The sequence below is a fragment of the Protomyctophum parallelum genome (genome assembly GCF_964188405.1).
Source record: "Protomyctophum parallelum genome assembly, chromosome: 19".
In the NCBI taxonomy this organism is placed as follows: Eukaryota; Metazoa; Chordata; class Actinopteri; order Myctophiformes; family Myctophidae; genus Protomyctophum; species Protomyctophum parallelum.
Window position 1 is genome coordinate 34,794,030 of NC_139717.1, and position 24,316 is coordinate 34,818,345.

A 24,316-nucleotide genomic window follows, 5' to 3' on the forward strand; every position below is an offset into this window, starting at 1 on the left:
CATAAAGATAAACATTGATACTTTTGTTATATATGAAGTACATACAATGATATATATAGGGGCGCAGATCTCATTACAAAAATATACAAGAAAGTATTTCTAGAGGGGAGTGGGACACCCATAGAGGTATCTATATTTGCTATAAAAACCAACATGTAACCGACGTTACATGCTTAACGACAAACACATTAACATGACCACATACAAGTGGGTGATATGTGAATCAGTCCCATTAATCCAAATGCTTGAGAAATCATCACAAAACACATTCATATACTGTATATTTTAAAATACAACATTTATTTTTCTGATGTTGGTTCCCCCCCAGGATCTGATTCTGCGCCCATGCTTGTGCACAGTACATAAAGTACACACACTGATGGCAACCTACTCTGATGTGTCTTGTATACGTTGTGCTTAATCCAGAGTGGAGAGACTGGAGGAGGACATCATCTCCACCAAATCAGGTCTGATCATCCTGGACTCTGTGGCCTCGGTGGTGAGGAAGGAGTTTGACACGTCACTTCCTGGGAACCTCACCCAGCGGAGCAACCTGCTGGGCCAGGAGGCTTCCACCCTCAAATACCTGGCTCATGAGTTCCACATCCCGGTAAGCAATATCAGTTTTTTTTATTATTTATTTTTTTACTATTTTTTGGGTAGTTCACCCCCAAAAATCATTCAAAATCGTCAAAATCATTATTTTCTATCAATTACCGGTACCCCCTGGAGCCTTGAGTTTCAAATTATTGGCTTAGGAATTACACTCCTCGAGCGTGACGAATAAACTATCTGAAAATAGCACCTGTAAATATTTTGCTAGACTATTCATGATAGTTGATGCACCGATCATATAAGCTGACGCTATTTTTTTTATTTTTTTTTATGCATTGAATATGCATTGAATATGCAAGACGAGACACAATAGACAAACATAGGCATACAATAAAACAAAAACATCAACAGAAAAAACATAATAAAAAAACAAAACAATACAACAATACATATTACAGAATTTTGGAATCCTTACATTCATTGACAACAGGAAAGACACAGCCCATATTCACTCCATATCCGCCCCCCAGCTAAATACTCCATTTCTCCCATCCATTTCTCCCATCTTCTTTCACCCAGCTCTTTTTGCAGTCTTAAAGAATAGGTCATCTGTTCTACGAGATGCAGTTGTTTCACAATGTTGATAAATAGGTCAGCAGTAGGACAATTCTTTTGTAACCAATTTCTTGTAATAGCGTTTTTGCTTGCTACAAGTAAAATCTTAAGTCAGTAGGAGTCATCCGGATTTAGCCCATCTGGGAGTTGTCCTAGGTACAAAGATGTGAATGTATCATCTATTCCAAAACCCATAATGTTTGAGATAAGTGGTTGAAAAGTGGTTGAATTACAGGACAAGACCAAAAAACATGTGCATGATCAACCACTGTATCTCCAGTAAAGCTGACACTTTTAATTAAATTTTAATTAATCATATAAGCTGATTACATTTGACCTTTTAAATGTATTTTTCCTGTTTTGTAGACATCTCTTAAATTGTTTTATACTGCCCTATAAAGCCAAAGTGCAAAAAGGTTTTTCGGCTGGCCAGCTAGGTTATCAGTAATACATTGATATTGCACAAATTGCGTATCTGCTCATGAGGTAATTGTTTATCCCCCAATATATGAAAGCTATTAGCCTGTTTGACCTTTGAGACAAATGGATGTCAGTGTCTCCAAAAATGTAGGGCAGTATAGTGTAGCACAGTAAGGCGATGTGCTACCTTTTCACCACTAGATGTCAGTGTTGTCACACAAACCTGCCCCATTGTTACAGAGAGTTGTAAAAATGTAAAACATCAATCAGATGAACACTACACAATTGAATAGCCTTAACAAGAATATCGGATGGACTAAAATCCTCTCTGCTAATATAAGGCCATGCCAACAGTAACCCATAAACAATAGGTCTGGTCTGGGTGCTCTGTCTAGTACTCTATTGTCTACTAAGAATCATAATGATAAAGCAGAGGACTAGCAGGGACAGAGTCATGGATGATAATGGTTTGTGTGATGTAATTATTTCTACACAGTTAAAGGGACATTTCACCACTGGAAGAAACTGCAGTCACTCAATGTAAATAGCATTTGTAGTAGATAACAATTTGAAATTTGCACCATATGGCCAGAAACATAACGTGTGTATGGCTAGGGTTTGACTGGATTGCTGAATTCCTACAATGACCATAATTCTTTGGTGCTCCTTGTGGGGAGGCTGTGTGGAGGTGAAACTTGTAGTCCAGGAAGGAAGTAAGAAGTAGGTCGGGAGTGGCTTCTTGTCGGTATCAGCCGGTAACACGCAGGAGTCCGTTACAATGCGCTAGACTGCTGGGAGATGGATTGCTGAGGTGGAGCGCCACACCTACCATCAGCTCCCAGTACTTCCCGCAGGACGTGCTGCACCATGCCGTGCTGCTCATACGCTGCTGAGTTGGCGGTGCCCGGGATCAAACCCATGAACTTGTGGTCCAAAGGCTAGAGCTCTACCGACTGAGCTACCCGGACACAAGTGAGACCACAATTTCATGAAAGAGTTTCGTCATGACTAAAATATCTAAAAACACATTTCACACATAAAACCCCCAGGAAAGTGTTTCTTGTGTCCTAAATATCATTCAAATAAGATCTGGTTGCAAAAAGGGGTGAAGTAGCCCTATTTATCCATTTGAAAAAGCAAATGGACACTTACCCGGTAAGTCTTCTGACTTTGCAGCACATATACTTAAGTACAATGTACAAACATGTACTTAAGTATACGTGATAGTGGCTCCTATACTGTGGAATAACCTCCCCATTGCAGTCATAACGGCAGACTCCTTCCCAATCTTCTGCCGTAGTCTGAAGACCCACCTCTTCAGACTCCACCTCACCCCATAGCACTCTCATATCCCTTCTTGATGCTAGCTTACTTACTATGCAGATATATCTTGGTTTGCGTGTTCTAATGTTTCCGTTTCTTAGATTTGTTTTTCTCAGCTGCAAATGTTAAGAATGCTATTTAGATAGCATGTTTGGAAAGATGCCTGGTTAATTGTTTACTTGATGTCCAAGTTTCTTTGAGGCACTACTTTGTTCTCTCTGCACTCTTCTTGTGTGTGTTTACCTCATTGTTTATTGACTAGAGCTCATGCTTACTCTGCTTATTGAGATTATGCACTTCTAAGTCGCTCTGGATAAGAGTCAAGTCAATTTGATTTATAAAGTATGTTTAAACAACCACAGTTGGCCAAAGTGCTGCACAGAACAACAAATACAAAGAACAACAATGTGCAAAAGTGTATGCTAAATGACTAAAGTGTAATTGCAGTGCAGCAGCAATGGAGTGTATTCATATTCACACTGTATATATACATGAAGTGATAATGGCAATTAATAGTTTCTGAAACTATACAGCACATGAGCTTATATTGTATTAATATTATGCTGCTGACAAACCAGTTAATTGAGATCCCTCTGCCTCTGAATTGAAAGCTGCCATTCACATTAAAACACTAGAGAAGAATCGTCAGATTCACCAGGGACCCCACATAAAAGCAGAATGGTCGACAGCCTCCATGTTGAGAACTAGTGTCTTTAGTCCAATGGTTCTCAAGCATAGCGCCACCTCCTCCTCCAACCCCCTCCTGATTGTCAAAACACTCCTCTTCTCCCTCAGTGAAGAGATGTCCTTAGCTGTGTCCCTACTTGATGCACAAAATGCTGCAACGGCGTGTGTGGAAGAATGTAGTTGCGGTGGTCAGCTCCCAGGTCTCTCAGTTTTATTTTTTGTTTATTTAGTTAACCTGGCATGGGAGGGGAGACAGATGTTCACCCAGGGTGAGGCGCTGACAGGGTGACATGGAGGGCCATGTCGCCCAGTCTGGATGTTGAAGTGTCCCCCTGCTCCCAGGTGCTTCATTAATAGTGCCCACAGCCCACTGCTCCTAAAATGGGTAAATATAAAGGATACATTTAATGTATGTGCAAATGAACAATGACAAAAAATACCACAAACCATTGGGGACTAAATCTAATCTTACTCGGAGTTAAAGTAGTAAAAGTTCTACTACTCAATAGGCAATTGGCCGGGGGAGATATTGTGCTTGTGAGCATCAGCTGGCAGTGCTACTTATAGAACAGTAGGCATACTACTGCTTATGTGCTGGTTATATTGTCTATTAACATACTCTACCATACAGGTTGGTTGAAATAAGATGTCATTTCATTCAAATAATAATTTCAGCTTTAACACTTTACTGTGTAGGCTGTTATTGCCATCAAGGTGTTAGTACGCCATCACTTTAAACCCTTTCAGCTTGAGGGAAAGAGCAGGCTTTGTCTGGCTTTATGTACACATCTTACATAGGCCTGTACTTGGTGTTACGTAGCAACAGGAGACTTGCGATGCTTGGCGACCGCAGAGCTTTTGTTCACCATAATCTCTCTCAGCCCTCTTTCATAACCAAAGGCCCTATCCATGTCCCCGGGTGTTTTTTTTTCCCTTTTCTTTTCATTTTGTCTATCATCTGCCGTGTGATTTCTGATCAGCGCTCAGGACCAAAATGTCCTGTGTCGGCACTTGTGTTGTTTTAACATTATGGATGCTTGCGGTTAGACTGGGCACTGTTCTGACTCGATAGAGCAAACAGACCAGAACACGTCTTTTCTTTTTTTTTCCCGCCTTGAAATGTGCCCGGACAAGAAGGACACAATGGGATGGAGGTTACTCGCCATGGCCCACTTTTTTTCCCTTTAAGCCTATCAGGGTTTAAGTAAATGAAGACATTTATCTTAAGTAGAGTTTTGCAGGGCTAATACCCTGTTTCACCATCCTGTCTGAATTTGAAACCTTAGAGAGCTGTACTCTTTTATTTATCCAAGGCAGGGTTTGTTGGGTGAACATGCGTGCACTTGTGCAGACACCCCTCGGAGCTTCCCAGTACAAATACCACCTTCTGCTGTCTGTCATGTGCCGGACCCTTGCTCTTATAGTTAATAGTAGCCACGGTAATGGTAACCAGCTCAGTGGCCTTAGTTATGGTTAGTGTGAGAGGCCAGAGTTCGATTCCCAGGCCGGCCCACACCAAAGAAGACTACAAAAATGGGACCTCCCTGCTTGGCACTCAGCATCAAAGGTTGCGACATAGCATCATGTCCAGCGGTACATAATGGCTCGATGATGTACTTGCATGTCAAGCCCCTACATAAACAGAAGATATCCTCCTGCTTTATGGGTCACATGGGTAGAAAGGCTTATGTAAGGTTAATAGTAAGTTAATAGCGCTACATAGTTAATAGCAAGTGCATCAGTACTACATAAATACCCTGCAGCCCTCATTCGCTTCCCAGATCTCCTCCCCAGTATAGACTGAGGTTGTACCAGGCAGTTCTCAGGTTCAAGGTGGTCCAGAATTACAGAATAATACATTTGTTTTCTAAATGAAAATATTCAATCTACAAGCTCACAACATTGTGAGCTTATAGACTGGCTATTTTCAAATGGCCGAAATGTATATAGGGCTGAAGTGCTTAATGTATGTTAAAAAAAAAAAATAATAATAATAATCAAAATCTACAAACTAGGAACTAAAGTTTTAAAATAAATATATTTGAGTAAATGTAAAAAAAATTGATCTGAAATGTAGTGAAGACAGACTAGTGAAGACAGACTTGAAGTCACTGTAGCTGTAAAGTAATTGAGGGATGATGACAGAAGGGTTGGGTTAAATCATTTAGCGACGACTTAACTGTTGTCCCTAAATTTATTGGCCACCCTTCTGCCAACACCCCCCCCCCCCCCCCCCCCCGACCATTTGGATCTGAAATGTAGTGGAGTAAAAGTATTAGAAATACTCAAGTAAAGTACAAATACCTCAAGTACAGTACTTATTTGTAAATCTACTTAGTTAACACTGTGTAAATGTACTGTGACAAAAATATGAGTAATGTGTAGATGCATTGTCTGCACATTATGTATGCGATGAGCTCAGCGCACTGGCATGACCAACCACAAAATTCCCTCAAAATATGAGTTTGGCATTGTTTTACCTGCATATTTGTGCGAAAACAATACTGTTCTGCCAAGGTGTGTTACCAGGAAAAACAGCACAAAACATGTCTTGTTCTCCCAAGAGTTTTGTTTCATCATTTCAAAACATCCAGAGGAATCTGCCACTGTGATACTGCAACAGGAATGTATTATGCCTGATTTATACATGGTTGTGAGCTTGTAGATGACTTAAACCTCAGCATCCGTCTGGGGAAAATAGCAGATCTATTCGCATTGCAACGTGTGGATCAGCAATTTTCAGCAGCATTTAATGCACAGTGAATGAGTGAAAACAGACAATACACTACTATAGAGGGACCCCACTCGACAATGTACAGGGTTTAGGTGGCCAACAGCTGACATCCTCATGGGACGGCAGAGCCTCACAGGGCCTCACATCAAGTGTAAGGGGGCAGTGGGGGACATGTAATAATGGCTGCAGACCATGCCATGTAAATGACCTGAAAACAACGCCCCCTGGTGTGTAAGGTCCTTAACCACTTAAACCTATACTTCATTGGACTTCTTCCACTCAGTGACTTCTGAGTATGGGAAATGTGGGGGCGGGGCACATTTAATGTAGCTGTTCAAACACTAATTTCCTGAATTATGTACTTTATGAGAATGTAAAATTGCTACAGCTTTCCACATTATTAGAATTTCCAGCATTTAAAATTGCCCTTTGTCTTTGTGCCCTATATTATACTTGAACTATTTGAAAATAGCCGGTTTACAAGCTCACGATGACGTTGTGAGCTTGTGACGACCATAATGGCTGAACCTGGCTACGCAGCCACACGAAATGTGCCATTCACTCCAGATGTGTTTTACATGCATTCTGAAAAGTTGTAAAGATAAATACTTGGAACAAGTCAGTTAAGCAATGATTACACTTTTGAAAAGTCTGCTGTTTTTATGGACTGTGGTGAAAAAACATCGTACTAGATAAGCCTGAAGATAGACACGGCATTTTTATAGAAACACATAAAAACAATCTCCAAAGGATGGCACAGCATGGCATAGTGGTTAACCACATGAACCCTAGAGTACCCTATTCTGGGGTGAACATTCTGCAAACATAGCAGATGTACAAGCTCGCACAACATTGCAACGTGTCATGGCCAAAAATACATATTAATTTGGGGGTCCTTAACATTAAAAAGTTTGAGCACCACTCATATAGCAACATACGTTTTTCGGAAAAAGGATTTAGAAGATGGTAGAATCGGCCTCAGGTTTTAATGGGATAACTGAAAACTGGTGTCTCCATCAAAGGTCGAACAATCAACTGTAACCAGAAAAATGTAATGAATGCAAAACCGAATGTTGTTTCTCTGAATGCTTACAAGACAGGATAATAGAATGGTATTATTGTATTTTAATGAATTGTATCTGGCCCGCTGGGAAACTTTATCACTTATGAACTTGCTTCAGTTAGCTGTCTGTCTGGTTATTTTGGCATACATCGTATTTTTCAGACTAAAGTGTGCCGTTTTGACAAAAGATTACATTATGCTTACTCGTGTGAAGCAAACTGGGACACTATCTCTTGTTACTGGAAACACTGTTATCATACACTGCTAGTCGTGCCTTTGTGACCAAGGCCAACTCACACACACCGAAAACTCACACAGACACAATATTAAAAACATAGCATAATAAAGGGTGGTTCATACTTCGTTGCGCGGCGGTGTCGCACAGCGAAAACGGACAATGTACAAGCTCAAAACAAAAACTAATTGTGAGTTTGCAGATGGACTATTTTCGTTGCACGACATGGTACACCATGTCTAAATCAGACATAAGCAACAGATCAGGTGTTGAAGACAGACTTGAAGTCACTGTAGCTGTAAAGTAATTGAGGGATGATGACAGAAGGGTTGGGTTAAATAATTTAGCGACGACTTAATTGTTGTCCCTACATTTATTGGCCACCCTTCTGCCAACACCCCCCCCCCCCCCCCCCCCCGACCAGGACCGGTTACATCACACACCGTGCATACTGTATATGTTTGTTTTTTGCCTCTCCTCAGGTGGTCCTGACCAACCAGATCACAACGCATATCGGAGATCGAGGTGAGTTGTGTTTGCGTCTCTGTTCGTCTCTGCACATAGTGGGAACCAAAAGTCCCCACAATTATGGTCAAACCACAAGGACTTTGACCTTATGGGCAGGGGTGCGCACTATTATTTTGGGCTAGTACTCAAAGGAGCACCTTTGAGTACTTGGGTACAGACGTTCGGATCCTGCCACAACGTTATGCTGCATTCACACGGGCAGATGCAACAGATGCAAAGCTACAGTAGTACACCTAGTCACAGACAGTGTCGTCGTTAAGCAGCAGTATATCCCACTGGCAGCACCTGTCCGTTTATCTCTAGCACAACCACAAACGTCCAACAGATACTGTATACAATGAATTACTCGCCTAATGCTGCCTGCAGGTTCCATGTTTAATTCCACCGTGTGTAACCTACATTGTCTAAGTGACAGTTTTCATATTGTAAACATGGTCGCTAACGTGGTTTAGCGACTAGCACTTTGACAGCTCATCCATTGTAGCTTGTTTACAAGTGAAACAGACTTTCTGTGCAGAAACTGCCTCATCAAAATAAGAGCCACTTGTAATGATTAGTCAACACTAGTTTTATTTCTAAGTCTACTTACAGGACGTTAACATCTCATTTGAGTTCCTTTTGAATGCCTGTCAGCATTCTCTAAATCCCTGTCTCTCAGCTGGTGTGCAAATGTGCCTCCATGCCTTTGATCTACCGTGCACCAAACGTTTTGACGACGCATGCGCACTGGCGCACCGCTTGTGTGCACCCCTGCTTATGGGGGACATTTTTGAGGTCCCTGTGAGGAAATGTTTCATTTTCATGGCTAGGAAAGATTTTTAGAGCTAAGTTTACAGTTAGTAAAATATTCAGGGTAGGTTGGGGTTTATCGGTTGGCGTTAGGTTTGAGGTTATGGATTGACAAAGCAAAATTATACGAATAACATTTTTTAACAAAACATCCTTGTGACGTACCCACTGGGATCGATGTTTATAACACCTGTGTGCATGTAAGGCATAGTAAGTGCTAGCAAACCTACACTATCCAAAAACTGGAAGCAAGACGTGTGTCCGTTCTTTCCTCTCTGCAAAGTGAGTGCAAAGCGTCAAACCATGGTGACCAAGTAACTAAGTACACTACATTTACTCCGGGCACCTACAGTAGGCTCCTAATGCAGTGTGACCGTGGTTCGAGTCCCGTTCCTGTCCCGTTCCTGATTAACTTTGCCCCATCTCTTCTCCCCTCGTTTCCACGTTCCACTATCAATAAAGGCAAAAAGCCCCCCAAAAAATCTTTAAAAAAAGTACCAATACATTATACTTTACTCTTCCACATATCAGAGGCAAATAGTGTACCTTTTACTACACTACTATTATTTTAAAACTCAAGTTCCAAGTTACTTTGTAGATTTAGATTATTACAAAACATACATAATCAACTTTTAAGCCCTATTTTATCATTTCTATTCAAAAATAGACAATCTACAAGCTCACAGCCAGCGCTTCGCAATGCGTTGTGAGCTTGTAGATCAGCTATTTTTCTTTAAATGTCTGGCACATTTTTGAAAAAGAATACATTTTGATGCCAATACTTTTCTCAGGATAATTCTTTTAATTCAGTATCTTTTAGTAGTAAAATAGTATTTCTACTTAAGTAAAAAGAAAACATCTTTGTGGACAGCCAGGATGGGAGGTCTACCAGCACAATGCTTTCCATGTTATCTTACTTAACCCACGTCTCCACTTGGCCACAAACCACGCATGTTATTCTGGTGATTTTTTGCCTCACATTCCCAGGCGTGGGACTTCTTGGAATATAGATAGACCTACCGTAGGAGCGGGTAACTTGTCTTGTGTCTAGAAAGCACTATTGTAGTGCATGTGTGTGTGTGTATATACACACTCACACACACTTATTTACACGTTTATATTTTAGTTGTATAAAACAAATGCATAAATGAACACTGAGGAATTTACTGTGTAGGTTACTATTACATGTACTGTATATGTTTTCCATTATCTATATCTCTGTGTGGACGTCAAAACGAATTGATGTTAAAATGCAATTTTTTTACCGTTTCGTTTGGCCATTGTAACTATAACGGAACATTAAACCCAACGCCAACCTCTAACCCCAAACTGTGGGTAAGCATGACATAGTGGCATAGTAAATTGGACGGCGTGTTCATGATTTTGGTGTTTTTTGGTCAGATAGGCCTATCGTTGTGTTAACTGTTGTACAACAGAGATCAACAACACAATTCATATTATATACAGGTAGTGGTACTAACCTAACTAAAGTCAGGTAGTAACCGAAGCCAGGACGACACAGACAGACTGAGGCCCTGTAACTGCAACCTGAATATTTTACCAATTGTAAACGTAGCTCCAAAAATCTTTCTTAGCCATGGAAATGAGCCATTTCCTCACGGGGACCTCAAACATTTACCCAGGCCATTTGGTCAAGTCGTTCTGGTTTTGCCCTTGTCCTACATCTGGAAAGCACAACTGTGCAGTGTGCATGTTCTACTATTTACATGTTTATATTTTGGTTGCATAAAACACCACTGAGGATTTCACTGTGTGCCTCACTATTAATACATGTTTTCCATGACAGCTACATTGCACTGTATCATTATGCTTCTGAGATTGAGACCTAAAGGCCCACAATTGCACATGGCACATGCAGTTTATTTGACAGTCTAGGCATTCCGCTGGCATGCATCTTTATCTAGAGCGACCTCACTTCCAGGGAGTTGGCGGGTAAGAAGTTCAGTCTGTTGACGTGGACAGATAGATCCAAAATTTGACCTTAATTACCTTATAGCAGTGGTTTCCAAAACTTTTAGCCTGTGAACCAAAAGAGAAATGTGATATCTCCCCAAACTAGCGAAAATAGCAGATCTATTGCTTTTTTGGGAATGTTTTTTGAAAATGTTTTGAAATGATAATAATTAAAAACAAACAAAAAATAAAGGGATCCTTAATAATGTCTGTGTCACGACCCACAAATGGTTCCCGACCCAGAGTTTGGGAACCAGTGACTTGGAAATGGGATTGTTGAGGCTAAAGCTTGCTGTTACTGGAATAACACATTCAGGCGTTTATATATCTTTGTCCCTATATTGCAATACAATCCCTTTGCTGTTCTGGTTCATTTTTCCATAGCTCCATAGTTTGATTGGCTCGCCACTGAGTCGTGCAGCAGATTTGAACCGGAAGCAAAATGATGTGTATATGCTTGCTGAGCCAATTAATGAAGGGAAACTGAACCGCAACAGGGTTAAGCCACCTTCTGGAAACCCGGGACTACAGTTACGCACAGAGCCTATTTAAGAGGACAAAACGGTTCATAATGTCAGGTGAACCTTTTGATTCTAGCCGCTTGTGTGTTAAAAAAAAGAAAAAGAAAAGGGAAACCCAAAACATTGAAATTCTAGTTTGTGGCTGGCAGTCCCGTGATAAGAACTCTCCCAGCAGACACCGTGGGCAGTGGATACATAATCTGTATCTCCCGTATCTTTTCAGTATCTACTGTCTGTATGTGTGTCTGGGGCTGTCCCAGTGGAGCGGCTGAGGCGCTGAATGTTGGGACAACATTATACCAGGGCTGCGCTTTGAATAAAAACAAACACGCTACACGTTATGTAATAGACACACTCGCTCCCTTGTTCTACGTCTCTTTTTTATCCTACTTTCACCCTTTCTCTCCCCGTTTCACTCGTATTCTCTGTCTCCACCTCTAAGTCCACATTTCCCCTGAGGTCCTGCTGTCTTTCTCGACCCCCTCACCCCCCCAGTTAGAGAGGGACCATACAGTGTATTAGACAATAGAGGTGTGTATCCAATTCTTCTATGTAATCAGATTCACATATTCACTCCCTGGCAGCAACACTCCCCTCTCTATCTCTGTCTATATATTGTTGCTGTCAGGCAGAAACCTTGTATCTGTGGCTGTGGCTCAGGAGGTAGAGCAGGTCGTCCAATGATCCATGGGTCGGCGGTTCGAATCCCGGCTCCTCCTGTCTACATGTCGAAGTGTCCTTGGGCAAGACACTGAACCCCAAATTGCTCCCGATGTGCTGGTTGGTACCTTGCATGGCTTCCGCCGCAATCGGTGTATGAATGTGTGTGTGAATGGGTGAATGTAATGCACAATCTATGTAAAGCACCTTGGATAAAGGCGCTATATAAATGCACCATTTACCATTTACCATATTTCAGGTTTTTACAGTATGCCCCCCCCCCCCCGTAAATGATATCGTAGATTTTGTCGTGTCACACAAAAGTAGCCGGTCTACAATTTAGGTTTGAACCAATCAAAGGTACTGTATTAAAAATGACTTGTGACTAAATAATAACTAGCTTGGATGCATTGCAGCACAGGCACTTCTTTCCCCTCATTTCTTGAACAGTAACAGAAAAAACACAGTATGGTCGCTGTTGGGTGGAATCCTTGTATGTCCAAAACTGTCTATTTATGCTCTCGTTCTGTGTCGTCCTCTCTCTTACTCTCTGTCCCTTTCCCTTTGACTCTGTTTACCTACATCCTCCTGACTCTTATACTCTTTGTCACTCTCCCTCTGTTTCTGTTTCTCTCTTTCTTTCTCTCTCTCTCTTTCCCTTTTACTCTGTCTACCTCCATCCACCTGACTCTTATACTCTTTGTCACTCTCCCTCTGTTTCTGTTTCTCTCTCTCTCTTTCCCTTTGACTCTGTTTACCTACATCCACCTGACTCTTATACTCTTTGTCACTCTCCCTCTGTTTCTGTTTCTCTCTCTCTTTCTCTCTCTCTTTCCCTTTGACTCTCTACCTCCATCCTCCTGACTCTTATACTCTTTGTCACTCGCCCTCTCTCTCTCTCTCTCTCTCTCTCTCTCTCTCTCTCTCTCTCTCTCTCTCTCTCTCTCTCTCTCTCTCTCTCTCTCTCTCTCTCTCTCATCCCTTCTACCCTTTGTCCCCCCAGCGTATTGGTTTTTGTTCCACCCCGGGTAGCCCAGGTCTCACGTTGCCTTGTTTGGTTGCACACTGTCTGTGGGCTTTTCTTCAGTGAGCTGCCCAGGGCCTCCCGTGTCACTTAGTAGGACAAGCCTGTGTTGTTACACTGGGTGAGGCTCTGAATGGGGCCTCAGTCTGTCTGTGTCGTCCTGGCTTCGGTTACTACCTGACTTTAGTTAGGTTAGTACCACTACCTGTATATAATATGAATTGTGTTGTTGATCTCTGTTGTACAACAGTTAATACAACGATAGGCCTATTTGACCAAAAAACACCAAAATCATGAACACGCCGTCCAATTTACTATGCCACTATGTCATGCTTACCCGAAGGATGAACCCTACTGATTTGTTTTGCATCACAGACGTGTGGCTCTACCAGAGGCTATCTGTCTACGTATAAGAGGGTCAGTCTGTGTGACTGCATCGATCAGTGGCACATTTCCTGTGCACAAGGCCATTAAGCTAGCTATTAGTGTTATTATTTTCACATAATGTCATTGGGGCTCTCATCATGCTGAAGCATTGCCCAAATCATATATATAAGTCATAGATCACTTTCCAGGCCGCGACGTTACATTTGATGTTTTTAATTCTTAGCCACAGGGCTCTAAGGCAGGCAATGTTGGTCAAACTTCTTTGACGGCCCACCCATCCGTCCACTTAACGTCTGCTGTGATAAGTGGTCAAATGACTGCATGCATTTTTAGAGCATGTTTATTGTTTATTTTAATAATCAATCGATTGTGTTATGGTTGGGATCAATGGAAACAATATAGAAGTGCCTTTTGTTTTTGGGTGGGTGTAGGTACAAGGGCTTTTAGACTCTTAGGGCTGTATTTTGCGTGTCTTAAGTACCAGGTCTTATTAGCGAACTTGAGTAAACTAAAGTGGCCAAAGAGCATTGACCACGCCTCCAGGTCTTTAGTTTACTCAAGTTAGGGAATAAGACCTGGTACTTAAGACACGCAAAATACAGCCCTTGGGGCATAAAAGGGCGTTAGTTTTTTTTAGTGGTACGGAGCTGTGTGTGTGGCTGCCAGTGCCTGGCTGGGTCTGAGCACGAAAATAGCATGGTTGTTTTTCACCACCACCAGTGGCAGTACAGTAGAGGGTACAGTAGAGGGACCCCCACACGTTAACTCTGTAATTTCTCTGCTGTGAGCTTGTAGATTGGCTATTTGAACTATTCCAAAATGTTTTTAGAAATGGTAAAATAGGCAAAAAAGTTTAGGGATAAGGGTATAGCACTGGGGAAAATAGGGCCCTTAGGCATAATTGTATGAATGAATGAAATCCACTTCAGCTAAGGTTTGGTCGTGTTGTCTAGCACAGAAAAACAAGAAAAGAAGGTGAGGCTCTGATAAGGACAGTCTCTCTGTGTGTCTGTCTGAGAGAGTAAGGGTGTGGTTACCGGCAGTCACAGGTCGTACAGGCTACTGTACCTATACAGCATAAGCATTCGCAAGTGTCTGTGTCAATATTTGATGTTTCTTTATAAGGGAAATACTGTTACACCGTATGAAGCAGTCAGAACTCAGATTGAAGATTGCTAACTTATCTCGCCTGTTCCTTCCACTTCACTTAGGTTTGTTACTTTATTTGTCAAATAAAGAAATAAGAGAAAGTCACCTAATACATTGTGTGACAGGTGAGGCCCAAAACAGAATGTGCTCGACTCGATTCACTAACCGAAATAGTTTGAACGTACCGGAATTTACAACAATTGCTACATTAGTGGTCTGATTCACTAATGATTTATTGTCTGTGATTTTTTTTTGCGGGATAGAGAAAACCAGGTATTTATGTCCACCTTAGTGAATCGGCCCAATGAGTGTTGTATGTCTGAAAGAAAAGGTTGGTCTGGATACTGGCTAGTGGCTAGTACCTCAAACACAGTACTAAAACATATGTTTTATATTATAATAATAATAATGAGGTGTATATATAAGTACTTCCACCTTATTGCAACCTCTAAAACCGTGGTTTTCAACCAATGGTCCGGGTACCACCAGTGGTCCTTGAGGGGGGGTTCCATGTGGTCCCCAGTTAAATGATGGAGAGTTTGTAACCAAATGTAAACGCCCCGCCTGCCTGTGATTGGTCTACTGACACTGCCCGTGTTGACGGTCCTCCGAGACGCAGGTTACGCAGAGATTGAGAAATAAATAATAGGCTACAAGAGAATGACAGCTTGACACGCGTGACAGAATGCAGCCAGCTTGACACGCGTGACAGAATGCAGCCAGCTTGACACGCGTGACAGAATGCAGCCAGCTTGACACGCGTGACAGAATGCAGCCAGCTTGACACACGCGACAGAATGCACAGCCTTGTAACTAACTTGTACGTTTTTTTTGTTGTAGAAGAGGCAAACTTATTGTTTATGCCGTTTGCTTTGATAGTGTTGATTATCGGGTATTAATCTAATTATAGTAAACTAATACTATTACACTAAAAGGATACAGATGAAGGGGAAATAGACCTTTTTATAGTACAATAATGTTTCAAGTTTACACATACAAACACTTTATTTTAGAACACACCCAAATCAAATCATATTACGGCATGCATGTTCAATCAATTATTCCATCAAAGCAAACGGCATAAACAATATTAGTTTGCCTCTTCTACAAAAATAAAAGTTAGCGTTCTCTCTCTTGTATCATACCATACTACTACTTTGTATTATTTCCCACCACTGAGTAACCTCGCATCAGACTATATCCAGGCATCCAGCATATCCACCTCGGAGGACAGTGTCGGTAGGCCAATCACAGGGAGGCGGGGCGTTACCATGCCTATGCTCGGTCACAATCTGCATCCAAAGATTTTCCTAGAAGCTTTGCCATTGGTCGATTTGCCTGTCTACTTCCTGATTGGTTAGTCATTTCGACCTGGTTTTTTTCGACCAATGACAAAGCTTCTAGGAACATCTTTGAATGCAGATTGTGGCCCATAGATGTGTCACAGATAATGTTTTGGGAGCATTTTACTTATTGTTGGCTGTCTGAATAATAATAATATTAATAATAAAAAAGGGTCATTCAAATTTCGACATAATATTGCTTATAGCAGCTTTAAGTGCTTAAGCCACTCTGAATTTAAAAAATAACTCATAGCCTAGCATTATGTAAATCTAATAATGTTATTTAGATGCTTGTTGTTCAGATGCATGGCATGCCAGGTTTCACTCTGTAACCTGGCGTTAGACAGACCTTTATTAATCCAATCCCATGGGGGGTATTCAATTGTCATGGCAGTACAGCAGTTATGAAACACAGGACAGATACAGAAAGAAGATAGAGCTGGGTGTAAATTATAGTAAGACGTATGCAGGTATATCACATTGGGATTAGGAAATGAGTAGCAGAAACCAGGGGATTTCTAGTTGCACTCAGCACTTGGACTGCCTGACAATTAGCCTGATGAAAGAGGCAAGCTATTAGCAGGTGTGGAGATAAATGCACTTGACTAAAGTATGCATTTAGTCCTAATCTATACCCTAACCCCAGTAGTACTTATGTAGCTATTTACTCACAATAACCTCACAGCCCACCAGCAGGGCCCCAGCCCACAGGTTGAGAACCAGTGGTCTAAAAACCAAGCAGCCTCTGACCTCATTTAGTGAAAACTCAATAGCCGGTGGGAGTGCCAAGTGCACGGCATGCCAACACTGCAGGCTTAGAAGAACACAGCACAGGCAAGAGCAGAGGATGTGCTCACTCACACTGCTCTACAATTAACCCATTATAGTACAGCAGATAATAGGAATGATATTTCACTTGGTGATACAAGTGTGAAATTTGGCATGAACATTCAGTCTTTAACTTTTTAAACTGAGCCAACCACAAATCCTATATGGCGGTCATTTATCAAGAGATGACATGAAGGTAGCAGGTCACATAGGAAGAGGCAGAACCAAATGGGGTCCATGTGTGCTCCAGCCCCTTGGAATGTAAAATGCATGCATGTGCTAATGAAAAGTATTTAAAATATTATTTTGATGCTCAAAGTATTAACCTTATGAAGTATTGTAGACAATACATGTGCTAACTAAATTGTTTTTTTAGTTAGAGCATGTTTCATACTCTATAGGGCATCATCAATATCCTCAACTTGTGACGGGAGAGCGCGGTCCCTATTGAGTGAATGACAAACTGGTGTTAAAAAAGGTGTTTTTAATTCGATGGGGAATCCAAGCTAGAAACTGCAGGCTAGCTTTTTTGTAAAAAAAATATCTGCCTAATGTCACTGGTGGACGAGTTTCTGAACTGCCCACAACCCCCCTATGAGACACAGACTGAGTAGGAAAAAATTGTGCCATTTTTTCATGATTATTAGTGAGGACCTATTATATGAAGATAGGTTGAAAAGTGGTGAAGTGGTCCTTTAACCACTCAAACCGGTTTCGCTTTGTTGTATGTCAGTATTGAAAATAGACTGTCTACAACCTAGATCGGCTAAATAGCCAACATTGTTTTCCCCTCCAGAATATATGCCTATTTTCACCAAAGGTTTGTCTACCTTCACCTGTCATAGCAGAATAGGGATGCTAGGGTTCATGTCCTTAAAGGGACACTTCACCCTTTTTGCAAAACAATATAATTATGTTAATGACGTTTAGAAGCTTTAGAACACTTTCCTGGGGGTCTTTATGTGTGTAATATGTGTTTTTAGATATTTTAGATTGTAGCAGTGAGCCCGGTGTCTCTGATGTCATGGACACTGGGCTCACTTCCTTCCTGGACTACATTTTGTCTCAGTAAGACAGCTCTCCCCCTAGCAAGATTTTTTTCTCTAGGATAGTTTAGGCAAGGAGCGCTGTGATTGGTTGTCAGTGGAGTAGGAAGCGCTGGGTTGTGTTTTGGACTGCACAAGTGTTTATGCCTACTAGTACTCTAACCCTAACCCTAACTCTAACTCTAACCCTAACCCTAACCCTAACCCTAACCCTAACCTAAACATAACCGCAAGCAGGGGAGCAACGCATCCTTCACCAACCTTAATCCAGTTTTTTTAATGCAACCTTAATCCAAAAACTATTAAAAAGTCTGCGGTTGTAAAAATAGTGGCGCAGTGGGGCGTGAACCAGCGAAGTATTATTACAAGTCGGCGGAGTAGTCCACTAGGCTAGCGAGGCAGCTGGCAGAATGGGGTTTATGTTTATATTAGAAGGTGAGGTTCCGCCCGCGCGGGTGGCGCTTTCCTTGAAGCCCCGCCCTACTACTAGTAGCCGGCGTGGTAAAACGAGCGCTCCTTGCCAAACCTATCCTAGGGAAAAAAATTAAGCCTCCCCCTATCCACAAGGAGGAGCAGTGCACCAAAGAATTATGGGAATTGTAGTCCAGGAAGGTAGTGAGACCAGTGTCCATGACATCAGAGACACTGTGCTCACTGCTACAATCTAAAATATCTAAAACCACATATTACACACACAAAGACCCCCCGGAAAGTGTTCTAAAGCTTCTAAACGTCATTAACATATATTCTTTAGCAAAAAGGGTGAAGTGTCCCTTTAACCCATTAAGACCTGAGGCCAGATGTTTCTGAAAAACCTATGTTTCTAACTTTCTATATCGGTGGTGCTCAAACTCTTTCATGTCAAGGACCCCCAAAATGATGTGTTTGGCCACCGACCCCCAACTGAATTGTTTTGTACCAGGAACCAAGCAAAGAATATATATTCAAAGATTTGCGCCACATTTTCATGATTTGTCAGAAAATAACAGATCTACAAGCTCGTAGCGCGATCTCGACGATCACAACACGGAGGACTGCAGCGCACTGCAGAGGACGTACTAGCACTGGGCTGCAAGGAGGGGATCATAATTAATAGCGCATATTTTCTCATTTTGGTTTCTCACATAAAAATGATTGCGGTAAAGGTTGAAGACATTTTTCTTGACACTACATTAAGAATGTATTAGGCTGAGTGAGATCACGATAATGTGCAAGATGCTCAGACGTGCATTAATCAGATTAATTGTAGGCAGCAGCACTTACTGTATCGTTGCTGTCAAGCAGAAACCTTGTATCTCCATAATCATCCTTTTTTTTTCTCCCCCGTAAATTGTGGAACAACAAATGTACTGAAAATAGCAGATCTATTGCTATTTACACCATTTTGAATAGATTTCTTGTTAATAATGATAAACGATGCATAGTTTTCTAAATACAAGGTCTCCACCTCTGACAATATCATACGTTTTTTACTTGCGCCGTCTTTATCAGCCATTGCCCAATACCCGGGCATGGATGTAGCAAAGTTGCAGCTGCTTATTTGCAAAGCCAAGCCTTGAGGCGTCAGTGCTAGGATATGGTCATGCTGGATTTGTTTAGCTTATTTCAGTTTACTTTAGTCTAGACTTGTCTAATCTAGCTTAATTTGATTTATTGGACATTAGAAAATAATTAACAATGTTTAATATAATTTATCCACGCAAACCATAAGTATACTTTGTTGATTGGGATCCCGCAGAAGTCTATACTCTGTACACTCCCTTCCCCCCCTCTATGCCAAATACATTTGTTAAAAATAGCCATTCTACAAACTCGTGCTGTGACGTGTTTAGTAGATCTGCTGCTTTCGCAGAACGTTTCACAGAATGTGAAATAAAACATTCATTCAATCAATCAATCAAACCTTGACTAACATCCATTGCAAAATGCATATGTACAGTATATCTGCTTCTATGCTCGTGCACAGAGCGTTCGCCTATTAGGACTTGCCCAGAATAGGGATGCAAAAGTATAGTAACAAGGCAAGGCTCTCCAATTGTTTTGTGTGTTTATTTATGTTTTGTCTAATGTGCAGTGCAGGGTGCTGAAATGGGACAGCTATGTATACCTCCAGGTCACCTCCTCTGTAGTCTGTGGTTGTATTATTTGGTTTATTGGACAGGCCGACAAAACATAGGAGGTAAACACGCAACTCGGAATGATCAAGAATAACAACGATGCAAGAAGACAACCACTGTAAGGATTATGTACACATGCCAACAGGAGTGCAGAATCAATCACATGTAAACCTGACCTTGAAGTACCCAGAAAATGAGTAGCAAAGACTAAACTACATAATTGACTCTTTGTCTGAGGGTTGAGTTGTAAACAGCTGCATGCAACCGCCCTTTGATACCGCCTTGTTTGTTTCTGGATAGACTGCTAATCTGTCACGCTTTGTTAGCACTCTGTCATATGTGACCACATTTGACTGAGGGACTGCCATTGGATTTTTTTGATTTTTTGTTTTTTTCATGTCATATGAAAGCAGGGAATCATAGCTTCAAATTGACATATTGGTTGTTCAGTTTGACCCACCAGTTTTGGAGATATGGCTTATAGAGTTGCAGAAAACGGCGAGTTGAGAAAACGGGCATGAAAGGTTCACTTCTGTGGTCTCTAACATTATACCTAGCTACATGTTTAAGCATTTATTTCATATTTACATGTCTATTTCAACTCTAACATTTATTCCAGACATGCTGTAGTATGTGAAGTGTCTGCCTGTGCTATTAACTCATTTTGGGGAAAAAGCTGGAATTTGCACGATGGCATTTTGGCACAAATCTGGTCACATATGTCTACTCACACACACACTCAGTAGGAAGTATTGTTTCATTACTGTTGTAATATCCGATCCCAATTTTGGATAGACCCACAACAAAGATTACCCATGTTTTGACCGATATTGTGATTTTTAGATTTGATTAAACTTGTTTGAAAATTTCACTCTCATAAGTAGACAAATGGATAATAAACATAAATTATTTGATAGACAAATACAACTTAAATATGAAAGAACAATTTACCTTTATTATACAATGAACAAGCAAACTATACACGTAAACTGCACCATAACCAGTTAAGCCCTTGTAGAACTGGTAGATCAGCTATTTCTACTATCAAATAGTTTTTGAAAGTGTAAAACTATTAAATATGCCATTAATTGTGTTTTAATAGTTATGTTATTTGTCATATCTGCACTGTGCAATCCTAAAAGCCAAATAGAAAATGATTATTTATATGTTCCTATGTGCCTAAAATCATCAATCGCACTTTATTGTATGACATTAACTCAACTAAAGTGAACTAAAATGTCATAATCATGACATAAAAATTGCATGCTCTAAATGTGTTGCATCGCGACACATCGTGAGTGCTTTGTAAGCTTGTAGATCAGCTCTTTTTTGTTTTGAATAGCCAAAATATACACTACATCGACAAAATAACGAATAATTAAAGCTGTCAAATGATTCTAGTGAAAATGTGAAAATGTTTCCCTCTGAGATGTACGTAGTGCAATAGAACTACAAATAATAAAACAATTGAAATACTCAGGCAAAGTGAAAGCAGAAAGTACCTCAAAATCTGACTCCAGTAGAGTACTTAAATAAAAGTATACTTTCTACTTTCCACCACTGCCCTCGTTGTCCCCCTCCCCTTCCCCTTGACCTAGTAGGGCTTTTAATGAGAGCAGGAGGCCAGTGGTGTGCGACCTGTCACAGGCTCTGCAGACAGCCTCTCTTTGTCTGCGGAGAAAAACCCTCCTTCATTGACTGCGTGTGACAGAGACTGCAGTGATTCAAGCCCCCGCGGGCCTTCGCTTGTCCGTACGCCACCCCTGATAAGGGAGCCACTGTATAGAACACACACACACACACACACACACACACACACACACACACACACACACACCCGCAGTGACACTGTTCCATTGCCCACAGCTTTATCTGCATGACTGAGGATGCTTTTTTCCTCTTTCCCCCAGTTGCATTTTGTCACTGTCGGGTGGAAACCTTGTATGTTCAAAACCGTTCCGTTTTTATTACTATTTAAATTAAGAATTTACAATGGCGAAAAGGGCCATCTACATCGTGTTTGTGTGCTTGTAGACCTGCTATTTTGCCCGACACATCTATGACACAGTAGTAGGGCATTCGTTTATGAAAATATATAAGTAACATTGAAATGTGGAGATATGAGGTCTCTGACACTTTTTGCCTTCACATTGCAGGCATTCAGTCGGACACTCTTCTTTGGAGTGACGCTATAATGAGTGCAAATGCAGGAGCAGCTTGAGCTGCTAGATTACCAGTCTGACCAGAAAACCAGAGGTCAGAGCCTCGGAACACCAGAAATGCTTGGAAAACCAAAATGAAATGACACGCAGGGAAAGGCCAATGTGGTATTAGTCGACACATTCACATCCGGGCGCAGAAAACTATCCAGTGGTCAACCCCTAACTACACTAGCGCCTGATTTATTGTTAGTCGCACGCCAGTGCAGTGTCTCATACCAAAAATAATAATAATAAACTTTATTTATATAGCACCTTTCATACATAAATGTAGCTCAAAGTGCTTTACAGAGCAAAAAAGATAATAAAAACAAAAGCAAAACAAAACAGCATTAAAACAGGCATGTAGTTAAAACAATAGGACAATAACGCAGTGTCAAATCAGACAAAATAAGACTCTACAAGCTCAATTTGTCGCAGTGAGCCACATTGTGAGCTTGTAGATCTCCTATTTTCTGTTGTGAGACACACGGCGCAACCAGGCATGAATCAGGCTTAATTCATGTCACAGAGCCCTCCATTATGGATGAAGATTTTAAGGGGGGGGGGGCGCTCAGATCGGTGAACCAATATTATCCAACGCCATGATCCCAGCGGCACCCGCCGCTTCTATACCAGAAATCACGCTGGCTGCCCAGGCTAACCCAACAGAGATGACATGCAGCTGACATCAGAGTAGTAAACGTGAACACAGCAAAGCCAGCCCCCTCAATACGGCCAGAGATTACAATGTGGTGATTACTGTCCAAATAAAGTTAAACATTGATCTGTCTTTCTGAAAATGATTCCACTGCTGTGGTTTGCTAGATGTAGATGGTTTTTACGAGTTTATACAGGTATGTAACAACAGTGTTTACCCCTTAACGTGCCACTTGTTTTCATCTTAATATTATAGATGTTGTGGTGGTAGCCATCAACATTGGATATTTGATACCATTTGTTGGATGAATCCAACAGGATAATGTTAATATGACAGCTCTGTAAGAGTAAATGCAGTTCAGCAAATGCAGGTCACTCAAAACCCCATATTACATTGAAATGCTTGTAGAATTAGCCCTTCACCAAGTCCCTCCCCAACCCATCCTTGTCCAATAGGCACGTTAGCAGTGAAGAAAGCTTGACCTGCATAGCAACCGTTGCTAAACTATTTGGATTGGCATTGGACAATCGCTTTTTGGGGTGGGATTTAGTGAAGGGCTAATTAATTATTGCGAGTGAAAATCGCAGTTAACCACTCCGCATTGCGTTGTGAGCTTGTCGATCGGCTATTCTCAGCTAAAGCTTTCCCCTCAATAACAGAAAAGAGACTAGTATAGAGCCCTGCGGGACTCCGCTCAACCACATGGGTTTTGTGGTTAAAGCACAATGCCAATAGGTAGAGATTTGTGTTGTGTACCTTGCCATGATGTAACTAGGCAAGATGCGTTCCAAAGTTGCTCCCTTGATTTCAAAATTGATAATCCAAAATTTGTCTCCTCATTGACTTGCACAAACGGCTCTCATCACTCTTTTAAAATACTGTAAGGACAACATAAACAAGCGCACAAAATCTGATTTTGCCAACATATAACATCACGAAACGGCCTCTATGGCATTTATTTTGTTTGATATTTTCATTAGGAAGAAGACCCCGACTGGATCTGCGGATTCAAACCGTAAAATCATTAGGAAGTATTTAGCATATTATGATTTCTTTTTTACCCCCCACTCCATGTTGGTCCCTACTTGTGGCCCCCTTTTTGGGGCAGAGTGAATTGAAAGGGAGAGCAGCTGAGGAACAACCTCAGGCTCCAAGATGCCATTCAAGCCGCGGGGGTTCTATCAGTGGTTCCCCAATCTATAACGCAATATGATAGCTCTCATAGCAGCCTAATCTATAACGCAATATGATCACTCTCATAGCTTTGTGACAATATGATCACTCTCATAGCATCCTAATCTATAACGCAATATGATCACTCATAGCTTTGATCAATATGATCACTCTCATAGCTTTGATCAATATGATCACTCTCATAGCTTTGATCAATATGATCACTCTCATAGCTTTGATCAATATGATCACTCTCATAGCTTTGATCAATATGATCACTCTCATA

The 24,316-nt window shown here is 41.2% G+C and overlaps 1 protein-coding gene across 2 annotated transcripts in view; it reads left to right on the top strand.

Moving 5' to 3' along the window:
* rad51b (RAD51 paralog B) overlaps nt 1-24,316 on the top strand; it is an 82,845-nt gene that overhangs the window by 3,287 nt on the left and 55,242 nt on the right. For both annotated transcript variants that reach the window (XM_083790853.1, XM_083790854.1), the window contains exons 6-7: nt 427-610; nt 8,115-8,157. In XM_083790853.1, coding sequence (XP_083646979.1) covers nt 427-610; nt 8,115-8,157 — 227 coding nt within the window. The remainder of the gene's footprint in view (nt 1-426; nt 611-8,114; nt 8,158-24,316) is intronic.